This window comes from Stegastes partitus, unplaced genomic scaffold (assembly GCF_000690725.1).
Source record: "Stegastes partitus isolate 25-593 unplaced genomic scaffold, Stegastes_partitus-1.0.2 Scaffold134, whole genome shotgun sequence".
NCBI classification, from domain to species: domain Eukaryota; kingdom Metazoa; phylum Chordata; class Actinopteri; family Pomacentridae; genus Stegastes; species Stegastes partitus.
This window is the reverse complement of record NW_007577865.1, coordinates 647,076-669,054: the sequence shown is the minus strand read 5'-3', so window position 1 is coordinate 669,054 and position 21,979 is coordinate 647,076. Positions and strand designations below refer to the sequence as shown.

Here is a 21,979-nt window from a genome sequence, read left to right as displayed (position 1 = left end):
TCGATGAAATGGAGAGACATTATCCCATTATGATAAACAAGAGAAAAAGAAGGCAGCGACATTTTCAAAATGTCATTTTGAAAATTTTCAGTTGACCTCAGACCATAATTCACTTTCCTCCACACTTGGCTGCGCGGATGCTTTATTCTCAGCCCAATTAAAAACAATTCTGCCGTGTTAGTCGCTTCAGAGAAACTCCAGAAATAAACTTGTTTCACAGCAGAAAGATAGAGTACACGGTGCACAGTGATTCAGAGGTCTTTTCCAAACTACTAGGAAAACTTGTCATCGTAAAGCCGCGCCGCAGGAACAAAAGCACAAGTATTTATATGTGCATGTTATTACAGCCAGCTCCCATGTATTTGCTCTACCAGTCATTTTAATTCATTCGTGACTATTGGAAACCCAACATGACTCTTGGGATGTTTCTTATTTGTTAACGAAAAAGGCAGATTTCTTTCGTTCTCTCTGTTTGTCTTTGCTTGACCTTGACTGTTTCAGCTCTTTCCTGCAGCCACTCCGGCTTTTTCCAAAAACAGCGTCGAGAGCTGGAATCAGAGAAACGCAGTTGAGGAAAACAACATTCAAGCAAACTCTCTTATCAATAATAGAGGGTGAGAACAAAGAGCGAAAGCCCCCCAAACACCCAACAGAAAGCGGCGCACGAGGCACCACTAGCAGATCCAAATGGTGGTGTTGGAATATTTAAAAACTCAGGGCTCAGAAATCCTCCAACATGGTTGCAGCGCACCGCAAAACAACACAGTGATGTTTAGCTTCCCGGCTTGTCGATGAGGCTTCATAACAAAATGATGAAAGAGTCAAAAGGGCTAAGGCCGGTGTTCAGGCTGGTGTAAGTGCTGGTCAAACACCCTGACACACAGGAGTTAGAACAGAAAGTGGAGGATGGTGCATAGTGGCCCGTCACATACACAAACACACATTCTTAGTGATTACTTTCAAATGTAAAGGGGGTAGTTGTACATTTTACCCCACCACAATAAGTTATTAAAAGAAAACTGAGTAATTTCTTCAAACGAGCAGAAGTACTTGTGTGTTTTCTTGCCCTGATGGATTATTTTCAGACCTATTTTATCATTTTATTGGCTTAATTACATGAGTAAGTCCTTTGTACAGTTTTTGTTAAGCCTTAAAACTTGTGAATATTTCTTAGAATGGAGTGGCTAAACTTGCTAAACGGCCACTGAAATGTGAAGTAAACCTCATCAAACCAGAAGAACCCATGTGTATCACAAACCACCTTCAACTTTCTGTGAAATTTATAGCAAAACAGCCTCATTACTAAGAAAGTGTTACCATCACTGGATCTGCTTGAAGGGTCAAAAATAAATGCGTCTTGTTGAGTTTAACTTGTGAGAATAGGAAATTTGTGCTTTTGACCAACAGCAAGCTGTTTAGGAATGTGGAGACAGGAGCTGGAAAGTCTGTGATGGTGATTGACAAGCTATCCTGACTGGGTAGTCATTTAGCACTTGTGAGCTACAGCTATTTGCCGACTATATAGCATATCATGTTATTTGAAAAATGATCATACATGTGAGATCAGTGGTTAAATATTGATATTTTCTGGGTGTGTTTACTCAGTCTGAAACGTTTGATTCAATGTGAGAACTGTACATAGACAGAAGCTGTGATGTCTCTGCTAAAGACTGTATGGATCATTTGGCTGGAGCATAGTAAATGTAGCTTAGCACAATGAGGTAGTCCAGTGACAATCCCAATAAAGGTTGTTTTACTGGTATGAATATGCTCCTGATGCCAAAAAATCTATCAACCATCACACCAAATCTAAGGCAACAAAGACTTCTTGGTAGATGTGAAACTTTTGCATCCAAAGCTGTAGATTTTTATTTGAAGTCGAGGTGAGAAAACCAAACCAAAGTTCTTACAGTCTACATATTTCATAAGTTTATTTGTCCATCAACAAAGACAGCTGCAGTATCTGTACGGTACAAGTTGATGGTAACATTTTGCTTCACAAAGACAAAAGCAAATTACAACAGTTCTGATGTAATGAGGAAATGCTGATGAATGTGAATTGCAAGTTACAAAGAAATAGATGTTGAACATATCAGTGATATTTACTGTCAGCATATATTTTTCTGCCAAGATAAACCGTCTACCAGGACAGCGTTTACTTGTAGTAATTTCAGAATTATTCCACTTTTCATTGTTATGCTTGCGGCACTTAATTAATATTAAGTAAAATCCACAGAGACTTAAGATTCAACGAGTTTAACTTAATAGTGTTGTGCTGTTGAATGCCAGGTTTAAGCTGTGTTTGTCTAACAAGGCGGCCACTGTGTCAGGGTATATGGTTCGTCATAAATCGTTGCTGTGACTCGGCCCTAACACGTGACCAGTCACAGCTCGCCATCTTTCACAATCTGCATCGTGTCATTTTGAAGGAGCTTCCAGAGACAAATTACTTCAACCAAGGACTGATATTGTGAAGTATGAACCCAGCAAAAATCACACCACAGATGAGATTTTGGATGTAGCTCCTGGTGTTAGAGCTCTTTGTACGCCCGCCAGTCACCCGAACAGCTCTTGTTCATAAATGTGGCACTTCATTGATTAAAACTAATCATTTACTTCTGTTGAAGCATAACTCCTACCACACAAGGTGGAAGGAACAGCCTAAAGTGTTACAAATCCCTAGAATTTCACTCTTGTATCGTGCAAATCTAAGATATAGTATTCCCACTTGATGATCTTCCACCAAACAGTGCTGAAGACCCACATCTTTTGACATCGAGCTGCACACACCTGTGTTTGCAGAGTAATCTAGGGGCTCTGGGTCTTTGTTGTCTTCCTCAAATAGTCCTCGTCTCGGCCCCTTTATCCCTTCCTCTTTTTTGTGACAGCTTCTGTGGGAGTTCGGACAAGCTCTTGGTCTGCTTTGTTCTCTCTGCGCCGGCCAACCTAGTGACACTACAGCTCTATGCTCAGACAAACAAAGGCAAGATCCCCTATTTAATTCCGTTACATTTTTATTTATCACGACTGCAAGAACGCAGAGTAAGCAGGCAGAAAGTAACGAAAGAAAAAAAACAAAATTGCATTCATTGTATCAGTAGTATCAGCTTGGTGTATGGAAATAGAAGGATTTGCTTCCGAATGCTCTAAACACACACTCACGCACACACACACACACCACTTTTGAAATTCCAGTGCTTCCAGGTACAGATTAGTATTCTCCAAAGCCAGCTGCATAGGAATGAGGCTGTCTAAGCAGGCAATTAGATCTGCTTCATGCAGTTTTGAGCCGCTGTTGTTGGTGTTTCCAGTCAACTATTTTCATCTTTGTCATAAATATGCACAGACAGTGCTATTGTGGTCCTCGCGGACAACTTTCTGTGCATGCGTGAGTCAGACGCAGGTAAGGTAATGACTCTTCCAGTTTTCGCTGAAGATGCCCCGGTGCCTCTCTTCACTCCATATGTCAGCACATTTAATGGACTCCAGGGTTACTTCTAAAGCAACTAAAAGTACCAAAGTTGCCAAATGGGAGAAAAGCAATGTCAGAGTGAGCGAAGGGAGCCGGCCCAGGCCTGCAGGCCCCCCATCAGTATTTCATGATTATTATTGCTGAGTGGGTGCATAATTTATTCCTAATTAGTTGCGGACCATACAGTATAATTAAGGTAATGTTGCCTAAATCGGTGGACTATGTTAATGCAACAGTAGAATTATTGTACTTCTCCGTACATAACAAGGGTCGCCATCATCACTGCTGTTCATTAAAGGGATAAAAAGAGCAGTGTGGGGATAATAGGAGACAGGAACCAAATGTCTTTGATGGAAGGTAATTATAAATGCTCTCACATGGAGTACACACAACTGTCCCATTGTAGTAAATGCTGTTTCGGAGCTCTAGATCCTGCCTGGATGTGACAGTTTCTCAATACTTGGTGATTTTTAATATCCATGTTTGTTCTTCTGACATTTTCCCTCAGTGTTCGGCAGCTCAGGTGATTCCGTCAACTGTAGGAGTCTAAAGGACATGCTCTTTTATGATCTGTGTCCAGACTCAAGGCTGCCTTCTTTGAAGTCTGCATGTCCCTGTACTAAAGCCTTATTCAGATGTGAACCTCTGTATCCCAAGGCCCAAACCCTGTTTACAAGTGGTTCTGAGTTTTTGTAATCTTGGATGTTGTGGTGCTTGCTGGAGCTCGGTCTGATTTTACCATTTTGTTGGTCGTTTTAGTTCATTTTTTTTTGTGTTTTGAACACTTGGAACCTCTCAGCCTTCCTGGTCGATGAGGCCAAAACATTATTATTTGCTCTTTTTACAGCCGGAGTGTCACATTTGCTGGAGAGCAGGAGGTTTAATACACAAGCTAGATGTACCCAGATGCTTCTTTATAGGCTTTTTAGGGTCTTTGAATTGGATTACGCTTCCATATAACATTGTTGTCATATGGCATAGCAACAGATACTACACATAGCACACATTTTCCTTCCTGGCTCATACATCCTGTTTCATCAGGATTTGAAGTGACATGGCTTGCATTTTCAGCTCGCACAAAAATTATTCAAAAACGAACATACAGTGGAGATTATTGTTGAGTTTATTACCAGGTATGAGTTGAAGTATGAGTATGAATTTGTTAGTAATCTACTACAACTGTACATTTACTGTCAAAACCAATTACAATTTCTAAATTACATTTAAACCATATTTGTTTAAAAGTTGTTGCGTAGTTCAGCTTTTTGGAGGTTTTTATTTTAGTTTTTTCCTGAGCCATGCTAATGACCTTCCCTGTGTGGTTTGGAATGTGACATGGTTGGTCCGTTACTTTCGTTTGGACTGAATATATTTTTACAACTACAGGATGAAATTTTTTGTACAAATATTGACGATCCTCGGAGAATTAGGGCTGCTGTCTTTGTTTGACTTTTCCACTCTCGCTGCTATGAGGCAGATGTTTTTGGTTTCCACTGAATTTTCACAAAAAAACCCAAAAACTATTGGATGAATTGAAATTTTGTTCAGATGTTCATGTCCCCACAGCATATTCAGATAACGTTGGTGGTTGCCTATTACTCAAAGTCCTGCTGTAAGTTCTGATAGCTAGTTTAGCATTGAATTTAACTCATAGATAGCACCTGCTGGATGTATTGAAAGTGATCAGGTCTCTTTAAACCTTAATTATGCTCCATTGTGGATGGAGACACACATAGCTGTGGACACCATGTGTAGTTGTTTTTATACCACTTTATAGTCTGCTTGGAAGACTCTGTTCCTTATATGTGCAGCAGGTTGGCTTCTATGTATTCCAAACTAGTCTCTTGCAGGCTTCGGCAGATGATGAAATTTACGTCACGTTGAATTTTAATGTAGCTTTGCAGATAATGGCAGATGCTCAAACAACTAGGGGTGGTAAAGCACATATAACTGGAGTCACATTCAGGTGACTTTGCTTGTTGAGTCTGTCAAGATAAGACAATTTCAATTGCTATGTCTATTTTAATTTATTTACTATAAGAGCTGCGAGCGCAAGGTCTGCCATGGGTGTGGAGGATGTTGCATTTTTCAGCTTCCTTAATGTTGTCTTTGATATCACTTGTTGATTTTGTTATTTATTTCTGTTGGCATCAGAAACAAACAGCCCAAGCTGACCAATCACAGTTTCTCAGGTCCACTGGTGATATTTCCACCAATGCCGTCATCTGTAATTGTGTTTACGGTGACACGTACATCAACTCTGGGGCAGCTTGTGAGGTAACTTCAGTGCTTATAGATCTCATCTGGTAAAAATCTAGTTTTTTACCTTTACCTTGCTGCCATGTGCATATGGTGATTGTCATATGTTAGGAGCCTTATATTGAGTGAAATAAGCCCTTAATGCCACGGCCGAGTGTTTCCACATTAAAACTGCAGAGTATAGATTCAGACTTGTGAAGTTTAAATACAGTTGAAACAAGAAATTTACTGTATAAAAAGACGTAAAACTGTTTTTGTTTGTTTGTTTGTTTGTTTGGTCACTGTCTGACATTAAATCAGACTAAACTTTTCCTATTTTAGGTCAGTTAGGATTACCAAAGTTATTTCTATTTGCTAAATGCCAGAATAATGAGAGAGATCATTTTTTATTACTTTCTTCAAAGTCAAAAGTTTTCATACACTAAGATTACTCTGTCTTCAAACTATTTGAGAAAGCCCAGATGATGATGTCATGGCTTTGGAAGCTTTTGATAGGTAATTTGACAGCATTTGAGTTAACTGGAGGCCCACCTGTGGATGTATTTTAAGCCACACCTCAAACACACTGCTTCCTTTTGTGACAACATGGAAAATCTAAAGAAATTAGCCAAGATATCAGGAAGAGAATTGTGGACCTCCACAAGTCTGGTTCATCCTTGGGTACAATTTCCAGATGCCTGAAGGTTCCACATTCATCTGTTCTAACAATTTTACACCACTATAAACACCATGGGAATGTCCAGCCATCATAGCACTCAGAAAGGAGACGGGTTCTGTGTCCCAGAGATGAAGTGTTTTGGTGCGAAATATGCATCTCAACCCCAGAACAAAAGCAAAAGACCTTGTGAAGATGCTCCTGAAGCTGGTCAGAGAGTCATGGGCTGGAAGGCTACTCAGAGAGGAAGAAGACATCACTCCAAAAGAAACATAAAAAAGCCAGATTACAGTTTGCAAATGCACACAGGGACAAAGAGCTTCATGTTTGGAGACATGTCCTGTGGTCTGATGAAATTAAGACTGAACTGTTTGGCCTTAATGGCCATCATTACACGTGGAGGAAAAAGGGGGAAGCTTGAAGCCTGAGAACACCATCCCAACTGTGAAGTACGGGGGTGGCAGCATCATGTGGTGGAGGTGTTTTTTTCCTGCAGGAGGGACTAGTGAACTTCACACAATAGATGGCATCATGAGGAAAGAACATTATGTGGAAATATTGAAGCAACATCTCAAGATATCAGCCAGGAAGTTAAAGCTTGGTCACAAATGGGTCTTCCAGATGGACAATGACCCTAAACATACCGCCAGATTAGTTACAAAGTGGCTTCAGGACAACAAAGCCAAGGTTGTGGAGTGGCCACCACAAAGTCCTGATCTCAATCCTGTAGGAAAGTTTGCGGGCAGAGCTGAAAAGGCGGCTTGCAAACCGGACTCAGTTCCACCAGTTCTGTCAGGAGGAATGGGCCAGAATTGCAGTACACTATTATGAGAAGCTTGTGGAAGGAACCCCAAAACATTTGACCCAAGTCATAGAGTTTAAAAGCAACGCTACCAAATACTGAGGAAATGTGTGTAAACGTCTGACTTTGAAGACAGTCATAAAAAAATCCTCTAAAAACACTCTCTCTCTCATTATTCTGGCATTTAATGAATAAAAAAATATATATTTTTAAACCTAGCTGACCTAAAACAGGATAAAGTTTAGTCTGAATTAATGTCAGACAGTAAGAAATAAGGGTTCTGTGTCATTTTATACAGTGCATGTAAACTCTTGGTTTCAACTGTAAACTGAAGTAGAAAAATTGCAAACAGAAATCAAAAATCAAAAATTCATGACAAAAGTTGTTTCGGGAGCAGAAAAAAAAAGTTTTGTTATTCAAAATTTGTCAATTTGAGAATATAGTGTTGCAAAATTACCCCAACTTGTTAGAATTTGATGTTTTGTGTCCCATTTAATCAAAATGTGTGTGTGCAAGATAGACTTCTGAGTGCAGTCTACTTATTAGTAATCGGGCATATTTTCTGTTCGCAAAAGCACCTTTTACTCCATTTTGTCTGCTGGTTTTGGTAGCACATTAGATGATGGTTCTAGAGGACTTTGTTCCCTGCCAGCAAAAACATATCTGGGTGGGGGTGGAGTGTGCAGTGAAAATTGCTTTATTATTAAATCAGTCGCGCAAAATGCTGCTGAAACAATGGTGTCATCAAAACAGTCTTCCTACTTGTGAAGTAGAGCAGCGCCAACATCTGTGCTGTCAGATAGTCATGGCTGCCAATAATATTTACGCTACGCATTCATATCTCCGGCGCATATTGTTCTAAAACCAACAATACGAAAAGCTGATGAAGCTGCTGTCATAAAAAAAGTCCTTCTCATTGACATTGCTGCCAAATGTGTTTTCATTCCCCCATTGTTTCTGAGGGATCGTCTCCAGTTTAATCAAACGCTGCCTCTTGGTTGGGGATTTTTAAAGCTCTTGTCACGGAGCAACGTTAGCATGAATTTTATTTCGATTCACATACATCCCGCTGAGGCAGCAAATCTTGGCTGCTTTGATGGATTCCTCCCCCCCCTTCACTTTGTGATTCGCAATCCGCTAACACTTGTAAGACAAGCTTCAATACATGCCCTCTAAATACAGCTAATGCCTCGGCTAAAACACACTCGGATGAAATGCGTTATGGGCGCATTGTATTGAAAGAGCAGTCTGTTTATCACAGTGTTTGTACCTACTGTACGAACACCAGCCTTTATCTTTGCGATCATACAGTGGCTTTGAATGACAAACCAGTCCGGCTCCATTCGCTGGTAATTTTTATTACTGAACAGTTGGAGGATTATCCTCCCAAAGAAGCATTTGCAATCTCCCCTTTTTGTTTTTTTTTGTTTTGATACATTAATCTTCCTTTTCTGAGAGATAGCAAAGCGTGTGTATTGGCCGTTTTCTTGAACAAGAAAAAGGAAAACAACAGAAAAACAGGAGTCATGTTGGTATTGTCCAGCAAACGTCCACATCCAAATATCTGTTTATCTGTTTGTTTAGTTTGCATGTTTCCCATCTCACATACCATTTCACATTCCATCTGTTTTATATCCAAATACGACCAAGCGACAGACTATCAAATCGGAATTAGTGCCACCTATTTTGAACTTCAGAATGCCAAGTGTTCACAGATATTGTCATTATCGTCAGACACAAATCCATCAGTTCTGGAGAAAGCACCAGGTTCCACCCTTTTAAATGTAATGATGTTCAAAATTTCTATTTAGAAAGAATTCGAGGACAAATCGTTCCCCAGAATCGACGACAGAAGATGGTTTCCACCAATCGCAAAGTTGTTGCTTCAATCAATGAGTGTGTATGTGTGTGAACAGGCGAATGGGAACGTTGTAAATCAGTTTGAGCACCACTTAGGTAGAAAAGCGCTGTATGAGTGTAGACCTTTCACATCACTCGCATTCAAGTTGATACTGTGCCTTTTTTTGTATATTAATCTTTATAAAAAAAAAATATCGCCTCTTCAGAAAATTCACACCAATTAAATATTTACCAAGAGCTGTTAAGTACCGAAACTTCATAACTGTGTGAGATTCCTTTTTAACGAGGAGAATCCTGTTTGCATTTCTAATTCTGCGTTTCTGTTTGAAATAGGTGGCATTAAATCAAATTAATCAAAGTACCTTTATACAAATTCATAGCAGTTTAAAGCGCTTTACTGGTGATTAAGAAAGCATAGGATGGTTAAATACAATACTACACACCAAAGTAGTGGAATAATACCAAATACTTGATGGGTTACAATGAGAACAGTTAGTACGAGCAATACAAAATAACAATAGAAAGTAGGGTTATGAGATATTGCCTAAACTAAATTGATTATATTAAAACTGTAAAATTCAATGAAATAGAAATATATATATATATTAGAATAGGTGAAAGTATGTCAAACCTGCTATTTCAAATGTCAGCCACACTTTTAGCTCACAATTTCGATTGTTAGTCACATTTTTAGCAAAAAATTTCAAATGTTAGCCACACTAGCAATTTGAAATGTTAGCCACACTAACACACTAACAATTTGAAATGTTAACCAAATTTTTAGCTTGCAGCTTTCAGTATTAGCCATGGTTTAGCTAATAGTTTCAAAAGTCACATTTTTAGCTAAAAGTTTGAAATGTTTGCCACATGTTAGCTAACAATTTCACACCCTTTTGGCTAACAATTACAATGTCAGCCACACTTTTAGTTAAACATTTCAAATGTTCGCCACACTTTTAGCTAACAATTTCAAATGTTAGCCACACCTATAGGTCACAATTTCAGTTGTTAGCCACACTTTTAGCAGTAAAAAATGGAAGTTGCTGAATTGCACCAGCAACCAGCACACTTGAAGTGATTTGCATATCCTTGCAAGAATAATTGCTATCATACACATGCTGGTTGTTGTTGTTGTTGTTTCTATTCCAAGGCCAACTCAACAGTCTGAATATGCATTCATCAAAAAACAAAAAAAAGAGAGGAAAAACAACAACAACAATTAACTCTATATGAACGTCAGTGCAAATTCATAAATTTACTTCAGCAATTTTTCTAAAATGCAGCAGTTCTGGTTCCTGAAATTTGCCATTATAAATGCTGGTGTGGCCGCTTCTTTAGCCATAATTCGGTGTCAATCCTATCCAAAGCTGCTGAAGCTGCAGAATAACACCGTCTTAAAGTAATAAAAAATAGTGAGATAAATACCAGAACTTTGTGCAGTCATTCAAAACGCAACCATTCGTCCATTCTATAGCAAATCCACTCGACGGCCGAACATGCAGTGTGCCATACACAGATTGAATGCTTATTCTTTTTATTGTTAAAATGAAAAATGATTTAAAATTTGCTCAAACTCCAACCTGATTCTCTGCATTGTCATCTGCGTTTTTTCAGTAGGAAGTTTTGCAGCAGACGTTTTACCTCTTCTCAGTAAAAACGTGGGGGGTTACCTAACACAGGCGACATTACCAACAGCTCACGTCCATCAAGGTGTCACAGCACGCACAACAAGCTGGAACGAACTCACCTGTATTGAACATTTTAAGTTTCCTGCTATGGCAAACCAGTATGTTTAAAAAAAAAGTATTTAAAATACCCACAGTAACGGCTTCATTCTACAAGGCAAACTTTGCAGGGTTTTAATACACAGCCTGAGGTGAGGATTCACTTATTCTGCATTCCAGTGAGGATAGTTCCACCAAAACCACCATCACACTCAAGAAGCTGCATTTCTGCACCCAAATCAGCAGGTCTCCTGTTTGATCTGCTAATGAAATGGCGAAATCTAAGTTAACAAAAACCAACATGTTCAAGAAGAAAAAGGAAACCAAACACATAATACACGGTGCGTTAAGTTCCAGCTCGGCTTCCATCCCCATTAGCCTACATTTCAATTATTGACGAGGAAAACGTTAATGCTGTGATCTGTTTCCACGCCGAGCCCAGCAGTGGGTTCACTTGAAGTTCTGGGCGCCCTTTCCCTGCCGTCTTCTGCGAGGCTAACTCGAGGACGAATCCCTCACCATTGGTCCAGAACTTCCCGTTTCTTTTTTCACTGGAGGTGTATTTGTTTTGTGTGAATCCAACAGCGGGTTCAACTTTCTTGAACCCAGACGGGGACTCTGGGACGGAGGCAGACAGCGAGCCTCAGCTGGCCTTTTACACCGACCCAAACCGCAGTCGCCGCCGGAGTCGAGGTATGAGAAATGGTAACGCCAACAGCGCGTGGGGCTCAGGGGGTAAGGAGGACTCGTACACCTACAGACAGTTTATCGCCGTCTGATGGTATCACCATCGCCACGACGCATGACAAGTAACCTTTGCGATGCATTTAGCAGATGGATGGTTCTGGTGTTGTGTATGCTCGTGGGTTTGACTCGGAAAATGAAACACACAGAACTTTGTGCATATGCTGGATAGGTGTGTCGTACAGTGGTGGTGAGCATGTGAAGCTGATCTCAGTGCATCTGCATACAAATCTTGTTGACTGTAATCCAACAAGATGACGAGATCAGAGGTTCCCAGTGCAGAATATTTGGATATTACTTTGCATCTTACGACGTGACACCGTATTTTTTGAAATAATATTACACACAAATATTATTTCTGACGAGGATCTTGTGCAAATATTGTCAAAGTGAAGTGGTGCAGCACGCTTTAACTGTCAGCATGCCGTGTCCTTGCAGCTTTGATGTACAGTAATGGGGTGTTGAAGAGAGACGGTGGGAGGGAGAAAAAAAAACACAAAACAAATAAAAAGAGACAATGCCCTCGAAATAATAGTCGCTGTCAGAAGGCGTTACAAGCCTTTATGACGCCTCCAAGCCAATTATTCCCCCGTCATGTGCACAGGTGTCACAAACACGGCGAAGCCTCCAGAAGTGCAGCCAACACCTTTAATTAGAGCGAGGGTTAAGAATAGAAGCAAGTGCTCGCAACGTTGCCCCGACTAGATTGTTTAGATCCAGAGGAAAGGATGATTCACGAGGCATGACAAGAGTGTTTCTTCATGACTGAGGAATGACGAGAGAAGGAGATTATTGATTTTTTTTTTTTTTTTTTTTTTTTAATAGTCAAATGTCTGCCGGAGATAACTTTTGTAATATTCTGAAATATGTACTTTTAAAAAGAAGTCAAAAAGGTGAAATTGTGCCCCACATCCAGTCTCTGGGTAAGTTACATGATTAAATAAGCTGGCTTTATACATAATACGGTAGGTCAGCTTTCTACTTTGGCTTTTGTTTAAAGGATCGCCTTGGGCAGCTTTTGAATGAGAAAGTTCTGCCAGAGTAATTTAAAAGTGACAATGTAATCTGGAGTTCTTCTGCTCGTGAAAAAATAGCCACTTTAAACAAAGCGTGAGTGGCTGTATTCAAGGTCACGGTGATACTTGTGTGTGTGTGTGTGTGTGTGCATGTATGTATGCATGGCCGTGTGGGTATGAGGTCACGTTTAACACTTTCCATGTCGCACTCTGGAGTAGAAGAGATAAGGGGAAGCGTTCTCACTCGAGCAGAGGAGGAGCGCCAAGGAAAGAGGGAAGGTTGAAAAACAACCTCTGAACCATTTTTATTTAGCGCCATGTCTCTCTTTCCCCCCACACATCCCAGCGTGGATGTTAATACCCTTCAAAGGTAAAACCTTATTTCTGTGCCACCGAGCCATGCCTAGTCTAAACCTCCCAAAGGCTTGAGGTTTTTGATCCAAAGGTCCTTTTCATGGGCGCTAAGCCCATTTTTTGGCTTGTTTGTAAAATGACTCCCTGTGTAGGCAGTGTGTGTTAGTGTGGCTGTGTGCATGCATGTCTGTGGTGCGGAGGGGTTATGGGGGAGTAAAGGGCGACCACTGCTTCACATATCTCTTCCATTTGTTGTTCCTTCCTCCCCGCCCCGACTCCCTCCCTGTGAATTTGTTTCCAGCAGCAGGTTCCCCGCGGAGCCCCATCAATAAGACCACCCTGACTCTGATCAGTGTCATCAGCTGCGTGATCGGCCTGGTTTACTCGTCTCACCTCACCTGCAGCCTCGCCGTCCGGGTGATCCTACACGTGCCGGAGCACCTCATCGCCGACGGTAAGGCTTCACACCAGCCTCAGATTGTGGGATGCAGCTTTTCCCAAACACACCCCTGCGGACAGCTCGAAGCCCCGGGGGGCTGATCTGGCATTTTTCTCCCGCTCTCCAGAGAGTTGAGCTCACTACATCTCTCAAACCGAGTGCCTGCGCTTTGCAGTCGAGCCGCTGATTCGCTTTGCTCTCTCAAAGACAAAGGTAAATGCCAGGTCGACCACCCCCTCCCTGGGCTTCCCGTGTCACGCCGTACAACAGATGTGCCCTCAAAGCATCAGAGCACATTGAGGCTAGGTCGCAGTGACCACCCGCAGCAAACCCTCCATCACTCTTCCCCTTGTACTTTCTGATATGTTGAACTACCTCGCTAATGAATTTCAATGTAGCACCTGCAGAACGAAAAAAAAAGCACCACGGGGGCCAAGCGCTGGCTCCTGCTGGCTCATTGGCATTTTTCAGCTGTCACTGGAGTGAGCTGGCAGTCCAGATATATTATAGACTGTGACTAGGCTCACTCATCTATCATCTGGAGGTCTGATTTGATTCGGAGCGCTGCTGCTTTCCGGTGGTATACGCCGGCCTGCCAGGGAGATATTAAAATTCCAGGGAGGCATCCAGGGAGGGAACTTTGAAAGGAGAGATGAAAGATGGCGAATTCGCCTGTTGAATTACAAAACTGGGATCGATTTAGAATGTTTCCATAAATGTCTCCACAATCTCATCAGACTTGATTTGATGTCATGGCGAATCAGATGAAAATCTGGATTCCACCACTGGGGAAAGAAGCTATTAATGCCAACAGCTGCGCATGTGTCTGCTTTCAAATACCGCGAAGAAGAAAAGCACAGAAATGTAGAGTCACACCTTTCTCCTCGCCTTTCACATCAGGGAAAGTAATCATCTGGAGATGTTTGTGTGCTTACGCTGGGCAACAACAACTACTGCTGTTCAAGATACATAATAAAGGGCGGGACAAACTTTTCTTTGCCTCTAACTTGCAGAGTCTCAAATAGAAATGTGACCGAGGTTTGTTGTCTATGATTGTGTTCGGTAGGAGCAGATTTTATTTTACAATCTGGTGTAAAAATTACATCTGATTGTATCTCTAGGAGTGTCACTGTGGCTTTTAGTTAGGTATGGTGTATACTGCTGATTCACTAGATGATTCCCTCGCTTCTTCACGAAAAAAAACGTTTTCTGTCTGTGTTCAGTTTGAGAAAAGACGCCAACTGGTTGACCAATATGTTCCAACCTAACACCTATTTCTTTAGTGACCATCTGGAAAAAACTTTATATCGAGCAGCGTCATTAATTCTGGAACTGACTTATTCCTTAAAGAACATAAAAGATGTCCGACTGGAGGCCACATCATCTCTGTTCGATTAGAGGCGAAATAACGTTATATTATCTTTTTTTGAAATGTCAGCTGCTGCCTGCGTCTCAGCTGCTTTGATGCCACGTGTTGGTGTGATTAGTAGATGAGTTTGGTTCTGAAGTGTGTTTACTGTCAAGAACCACTGGATGACATTAGTGGCTGGTGTAATAAAGGTAAGGAGCTTCTTACAGCAGGTCCAGCTGGTCTACTTACAGTCGTCCTCACATCCTTCCATTAAAGAAAAGGCAAAATTCACAATAGTCACTCAAATAACTGGAAACTGAAAAAGCAATCATAAATAAAAATTTTCTTAATTATAATTTAGTGAAATAAGCCATTGCTTTTGAATTGTGCTTGAAAATAATAATTTTTAAAAAACAAAAAACTGTCCTGGACAAATTAGAGCACATTGCTGATGAGCAGTGAAATCAAAATAGCTGTCAACAGGTGCAGAAGTCTGACTGAGAGTTACAGAAAACACCTGATTGGCTCAAAGGGTTGTTCAACAGAATGTTAGTTTACGGGTCCCATCATGCTTGTTTGTTGTTGTTTTTTGAATATTTCTGTTGAACCACAATTCAAAAGCAATGTCATGATTTTCATGATATTTTTTATTTATTATTACTTTTGTCAGTTTCAGCTTATTTTAGTGACAGCTGTTTTCTTTCCTTCTTTAATGGGAGGGTATGAACACATTTGAGGACGACTGTATCTCGTGAACAAGAGAAATTTTGGAAGAAACTCTACAGTGTGATTCATGCACGCTGTGGCTCCTTGAAAAGCACTTAAAGCACTGATTAGTTCATTCATCCATTTATCCATTAGTCCAGTTCCTGTCTTGAAATTTAATGAATTTTTTCAAAAACTTTAATAAAAACTGGATTGTCAGTGTATAATTTTCTCCAAAGCTTCCGTTGTAGTAATTAACACTGGAAAAACAATGACTTAGATTTTTATAAAAGTCTTTTAATTTAACATTTTTGAGCCACTGAGTGACAGAAAGTAAATTTAGTAAAGCAATATGTTCATCCAAGGCTGTTTTTTTTTCATCCTTTCTTGTTTTGGTTCTTCATTTTCCATTGTTGTGGTCATATACTGTTATGTTTCCACCGTTCAGACCCTGACTGAAGTGCTGCACAGTGGTGCTTAAATCGGCCATTAAGCCCGGTGTCTACTCCACTGATTCAGCTTTGGAAGTCCACTCAGGCATATACGGCATCCTGTGAGAGTCACACTTGAGGTGATGATGAGTATCTGACTCAAGCTCCTCGAGTTTCTCATTCTGATAAAGATGCATTTCCCTCAATCAGAGGTCCATTCCTTATTGTGTGCTACATTTGAAACATTTAATATTAGAATCGTTGTAATGATGCAAAAACAAATCGCATCCTTGTGGCTATCGGACACATCAAATACAACTTGTATCACCACGACTGAAACACTGCTGAGTGTGAAAGTTTTTACAGGCAGTTTTATGACTCTTCCCAATTAGGCAAACAAGACATGTCCAGCCATTTGCAGTGTGCGTTCTAGTTCTAAAGAAATCATCAAACGGGATGGCACTCACTGGGGCACACAGAGCCTGCCAAAAAGTCATTAAATATGCTTGGGTTAGCAAATGCCCGGTGCATCCCATGTTTGTTAATGGACAGCACCGTGGTCAATGAGTGTTGCTGCTAATTTGCAGAGATCACAGCAGGTAGTTGCAGTGATCTCTGCAATCAGTCGGATCTCAGAATTTTACTTTTTTCCAGGCAGTCACACACTGGGCAGGAAACATTTCACAAAACACCCCGGTTTCGACTGGCTCCCCTTAGTTAACAGCATTTGAGCTGTAAACCCTGTGGGTCCTCAGCCTGTAAGTGTACTCAGTGTAGCTAATTGATTACACCTTTTAAAGGAAAGTTCTGTGCTGCACCTTTCAACAACAGGGCAATTAAAACATAAGTAGATGGGTTTGAAATGAAAAAGAAACACTAACACATGCATTCCCTTCCTCATTATCCTCCATTACGGAAACAGAATGTTACCCCGGTGCTCAACACTTTTCCTCCACTGATCAGATGCTTAAACTTTGAAATTTACATAGAAAACAAACCGGCTTCGCAGCGTGACAGCGTTGTCAAGACTGGAAGCCATTTATGGCTGTATTCTTTTAATTTTTCTAAAACAGAAGTTGGCTAATGATAATGCCAACAAATGCGCAGCTGCAGTAAATTACCATACATTTATTAGCACTGACAAAGTGTTGATGTGATGCTGAAATTTAATACAGATTCTCTCATGCCACTTCATTTATTTAACAAGCACTACTAATAAGACACGTGCGAACATCAAGGCGGTTTGGGGGAGCTCAGGAGAAAACAGCTCGAGATGAGAAAGTGCTCATTGTTAGTGGGTGTTTCCACAGTTAGTACATCTGCTGGAGTGCTTTGTTGCATTGTCATAGTCGTATGAACGGTGTCAGAGCTTGTGGAATGCATTTCTCTGCAGGACTTGAACTTTATCCGTGTTACTTTCCAGTTCGTTTGTTTGAAAGGAAATGTATGTTCATCGCAAAAAGTAAGACTAACGTAGCAGGAAAGTTTAAAAGAGAATAAAAATCCATGTTCACATGTAAGAAGGGACGATGAAGGCGTAAGACGGTGACAGGACTTTAAACCAGGAAACCAAGATTCACGTCACGTGGGAGATGATATCTGATACCATTATTCTCATAGATTTTAAATTTTATTTGCTGTTTGGTTTGCTTAAGGCACCGAAACGACCTGGTTAGATTTAGAAAATAGCTCAGTTTGGGTAAAAATACATTCCTTTCACAACACATTTGAATTTTCCCCTTAAATTTCTGGCATTGACCTCATCTAATATGTGACCCATCTGCACGAAATCAGCGGCATTGCACCTTGGGCTACATCCGAGATACAGCCCGAATTAAGTTAACACATGATAAAATATTGATTTTGGGTTCATTGCTTAGATCGATCCATGTTGTTTTCTACATGTAGGTAGCATATAATATTAAGGGCGGCTGTGGTTCAGGTGGTAGAGCGGTTCGATCCCCACCCCCTCCACAGTCAAAGTGTCCTTGGGCAAGACACTGAACCCGAAGTTGCTCCCAATGGCAGGCTCGCGCCTTGCATGGCAGCTCTGTCGCCATTGGTGAATGAGAAAACATTGTAAAGCGCTTTGAGTGCCGCTACGTTAGAAAACCGCTATATAAGTGCAGACCATTTATTACAGAGCGTAATAATATTATGCTCCATATTGCTGTCAAATACTGTCACTCGCAATGCCACTGATTTCGTGCAGATGGGTCACATATATGACTTGTTGGCCGTAAAGGAGCAACACTAAAGCAATAAAAATCCATGACAAAGATACAAAGTGTGTAAGAAAAGTTCCAGGACTGATGTCACAAAAGATGTATTTCAAACCCAAACGACAAACTACCAGTTTTCCCCTTCAAACGATCAACCAGCACGTCTACAAAGAAATCCTGCAGAGAAGAGGTGAGAGTTGTGGCAGGGCAAGTCGTGGCTGCTTCACCATGACAACGCACCTGCTCACAATGCCCTGAGCATCCAACAGTTCCTGGCTGAGAAGAACATCGCCATGCTGCAGCAACCTCCCTACTCACCCCACCTGGCTCTGTGGGATTTTTTCTCTTCTCCATGCTCAAGGGGGTCATTAAGGGGACCTGTTTTGAAGACGTGGACAACATCAAGATGGCTGTGACGACGGAGCTGAGGAGGATCCCAGAAGAATCCTTCCAGGAGTGCATGGCGGCGTGGCAGAGAAGGCTGGGAAAGTGTGTTAAACTCCAGTAGTTCATATTTGAAATATATCTTTTGTGACACCAGTCCTGAAACTTTTCTGACACAACTCGTATGTTGATTTGAAAAGTGTTAGTGATGCATTAAAACCAAACGTAATCTGGCAGAAACCATGTAGCTGAGAGTGCAGTTTGGTCGTGTAGGGATCATTTTCAGGAGGCAGGGCTCCATCTCAGTCGTAACTGAATCACATACATGCTGTCTGCAAACTCATTAGCTGAATTTCCCACGGCACCAGTCGGAAGGAAAGAAGGTTTCCTCAGCAAACCTGTCACCACACAAATATGTACCTAGAGTCCTCAGTCCAAACTACACCAACATTAACTGTTAGTATACTAAGTATTGTGCGATTGTCCATTTGTATCTATCATCACGTAGTTATCAAAGCACTGTGGAAAACGTGTTAAATTCAAACCTGTTTTCTTCACTCGTGCTGCATCTGTTTGGCTTCAGGGCAGCAAAGCAGTTGCCTCGACTAAATGCCTGTGGTTACAGATAATAATAACAAACTACATGAGCGTTAGTCTCGCTATTATTGGTATCACTTCGTTTAAATGGTTCTTCCAGTTTACACATTTTTATCTTTCAGTTTTGTAGCTGTTGTCATCTTGGCTGCACTCCAGCTCCTGCTTTAATGCTACAAAATAATAATAATTACCGGCGGCGAACTGCGAGGCTGATGTTGTTTTTCACCTTATGAGTCCGTCTATTTGTGTCATCGTGGCAAAATGTGGTTGTGGGGACATTTATTTAAGCAGGAACTACTGCAGAGACGGTTTGGAGTTATTGGACAGATGTTGTCTACGTGGTGCAGTCATGGAACTTTACAGCTGTGTCGTTTGGATCAGAATGAAGGTCAGGTTTGAAGATGGCAGTGAGTTCTGAGTACTCTCTTAAGCATGTGGTTGAAGGAAAGACACAGTAGTAATAATGCTGCACTGACTGCTGAGCACTCATGGTTCTGAACATACAAGATGGCCTCTGGTTCTTTTATTAGAATAGGCAGTTTTTTGGGGAGTTGTTTTTGAGGCGTCAATAGTCCCAAAAATTCTTAAATGTTTCAACCTGTTGTAATTCACATAGTCTAAGGCCTTGTCCACATGTAGCAGGGTTTTTGTAAAACCGAATATCCTCCTCCCTCCTTTTGGAAACAAAACTTAGGTACACACCACCTCATTTTTAGAAAAAGAATTCATCCACATCTGACCGCATTCGTGCGTTGTTAAGCACGTTCATATTCTACGTGAGGATGTAATAACTCCGATGACAGGAGCGACGACCGGGACATACGGAAATTGTCGCGCCATTCCTCCAGGAGCACGATTTCCATCTCAAAGTTCTCCCACCAGCTGGCAGTGCGTCCCGGTCTAACCCAAAACCAGTGTCGGTGTCTTTGATGGAGAATATGCCTCGGACGTGGAAAGGCAAGGTGTCGGAAAATAACCGTCCTCAACGGCGTCTTTCGCCTGCATTCTTGTACGTGGAGTGGTATCTGGGACTGGACAAGAGACAACGCCGACACAGTTTTGAGGGCGTCCACGCTGTTTCCAAGTGTAAACACAGGTCGCATGTGTGATGTAAAGAATATATTTTGTGGCAGGCAGTGACGTTTTGAAACCTAGAATCCTGGTTATTGACGTCCACATGCAGACGCATAAACGGAGGATTCTTCACTTTGGTCGGATGTTTTTGAAAGAATCGTTTTTAATGCCGTTTTCGTGTGGATGACAGACCAAATCGTAGGAAAATATCTTCATTTTGTGAGATACCCTGCTACGTGTGGACAAGGCCTAAGAGGAAACAAGATTTTCTGCACCTCCTCTTGACTCCCTTTGACTCAAAGTCTCAACATTTAAGACTTCACGCTATAGGAACAGCTTTGTTCCTGCTGCTGTTTCTCCTGTAAATAAGTCTTAGTGCCCTTTTCTTTTAGGTCTACCTTATTTCTATTTCTACTTAACGGAAGCCTGGCCTGGTTTTACTTATTGTCCCCATTGTATCATGCTTTTAACGGGTTTTTATATTAGCATTTGAGTTGGTTTATTTCGCTTTTAATCCTGTTCAGTGAGCCTACGAGTCCTTGTCAGTGTCTGTGCTCTGCGCTGTTCTTGTGTTTTAAATGTCTGTGTGGATTGTCAGATGCCCTCTCCTGCTACTGCAGAACAAATCTACCTATGGATACCAATGAAGTCACCTTGAACCTTGAACCTCTTGCCTCCATTCTCATAATGTGAGATGAGATTGAGCGTAAACAGCAAGCCACTGTCTCCATGTGTTAAGCTTCACACCTGTCAATTTACAGGACTAAAATAACACACAACGGAGTTAAGGTCAGGGGCTCTTTGTCATGATTATATAGTGGGCAATGACGCTTGAAATAAGTCTTTTTTTTCCTTTCTTTTTACCTTTTTTCACATTTCTACTTACTGCAACTTTAAATATCACAGTAGGGTTTGAAAAGGCTCCTTGAAGTTGTACATTTTTAAAAATGTATTTATTTTTTCCCACTCTCAGGTTTATTTAATGCTAAATAAATCCCCAGCTGCTATTTAAAAAAAAAAAAAAACTATTTTATTTTGAAGGTCCCCCTACGTTTTTCTTTCTTGTGAAGTGGCCCACTGTTCATTTCAGTTTAGAGCAAAATAATTTGTTGCATACTGTCTTCAATCTGACTGAAGGTATTTTAACTCCAAGGTCAGTGTGCAGTTTGTCCTCTACCTTTTTTATTATTATTATTTTAATGATAAATGACTCATTTATAAATGCAAAAAAAAGAAAATACTTTTGAGATGAAATATTTATGCTTTCAGTCATTCGGTTCCATATTTCTTACTGTTCTTTTTTCCTTCCTCCTCATTCCTCCTCCGTGTCCCTTGTCCTTCTCTTCAACCCTCCATCCAACTCTCACTCCTTCCCTCTTTCCCTTGTACTCTGCGCTTTTCCCTCTCCTCTGTCCTCCTCAGGATCAAGGTTCATTTTGCTGCAGGGGAGCCAGTTGGACGCCTCAGACTGGCTCAACCCGGCTCAGATCTTGTTGTACTACCAGCAGAATGCCAGCGGGCCCTGGGTCAGCGAGCTGTGCGGACGGCGTCTCCTGGATCCCTGCGAGCACCAGTGTGACCCCGAAACAGGTGAGCTGAGAACCGTCGCGTACAGAACCGGGAGCGATGAATTATTAGATGAAATGAAAAAGGTTTCAGTTCACTGATTTGACTCGTCTCCGTCAAGATTTCCAGGGAGAATACAGAGAAGTTACATTATTAAAAAGGTCCCAAAGACTTTTCTTTTCTTTTTTTTAAAACACATTATTTAAAGACCCCCTCTGGTTAAACTTTGCAAGTGTTTGACCTTTTTTAACATTTTCATACAGTTTTTTAATTTATTAAAAAAAAAAATTAATTACTTTTTTTTTTTTTTGGGCTGCAGTCTGA

General features: G+C 41.0%; 1 protein-coding gene across 1 annotated transcript in view; it reads left to right on the top strand.

The window, feature by feature from the left end:
• The window catches only part of astn1 (astrotactin 1), a gene marked incomplete at its 5' end in the record, with an annotated part of 380,551 nt that overhangs the window by 32,846 nt on the left and 325,726 nt on the right, over window positions 1-21,979 (top strand). The window contains 3 exons of the mRNA XM_008278851.1: window positions 11,358-11,465; window positions 13,191-13,340; window positions 21,512-21,679. Of these exons, the coding sequence (XP_008277073.1) occupies window positions 11,358-11,465; window positions 13,191-13,340; window positions 21,512-21,679 (426 nt within the window). The remainder of the gene's footprint in view (window positions 1-11,357; window positions 11,466-13,190; window positions 13,341-21,511; window positions 21,680-21,979) is intronic.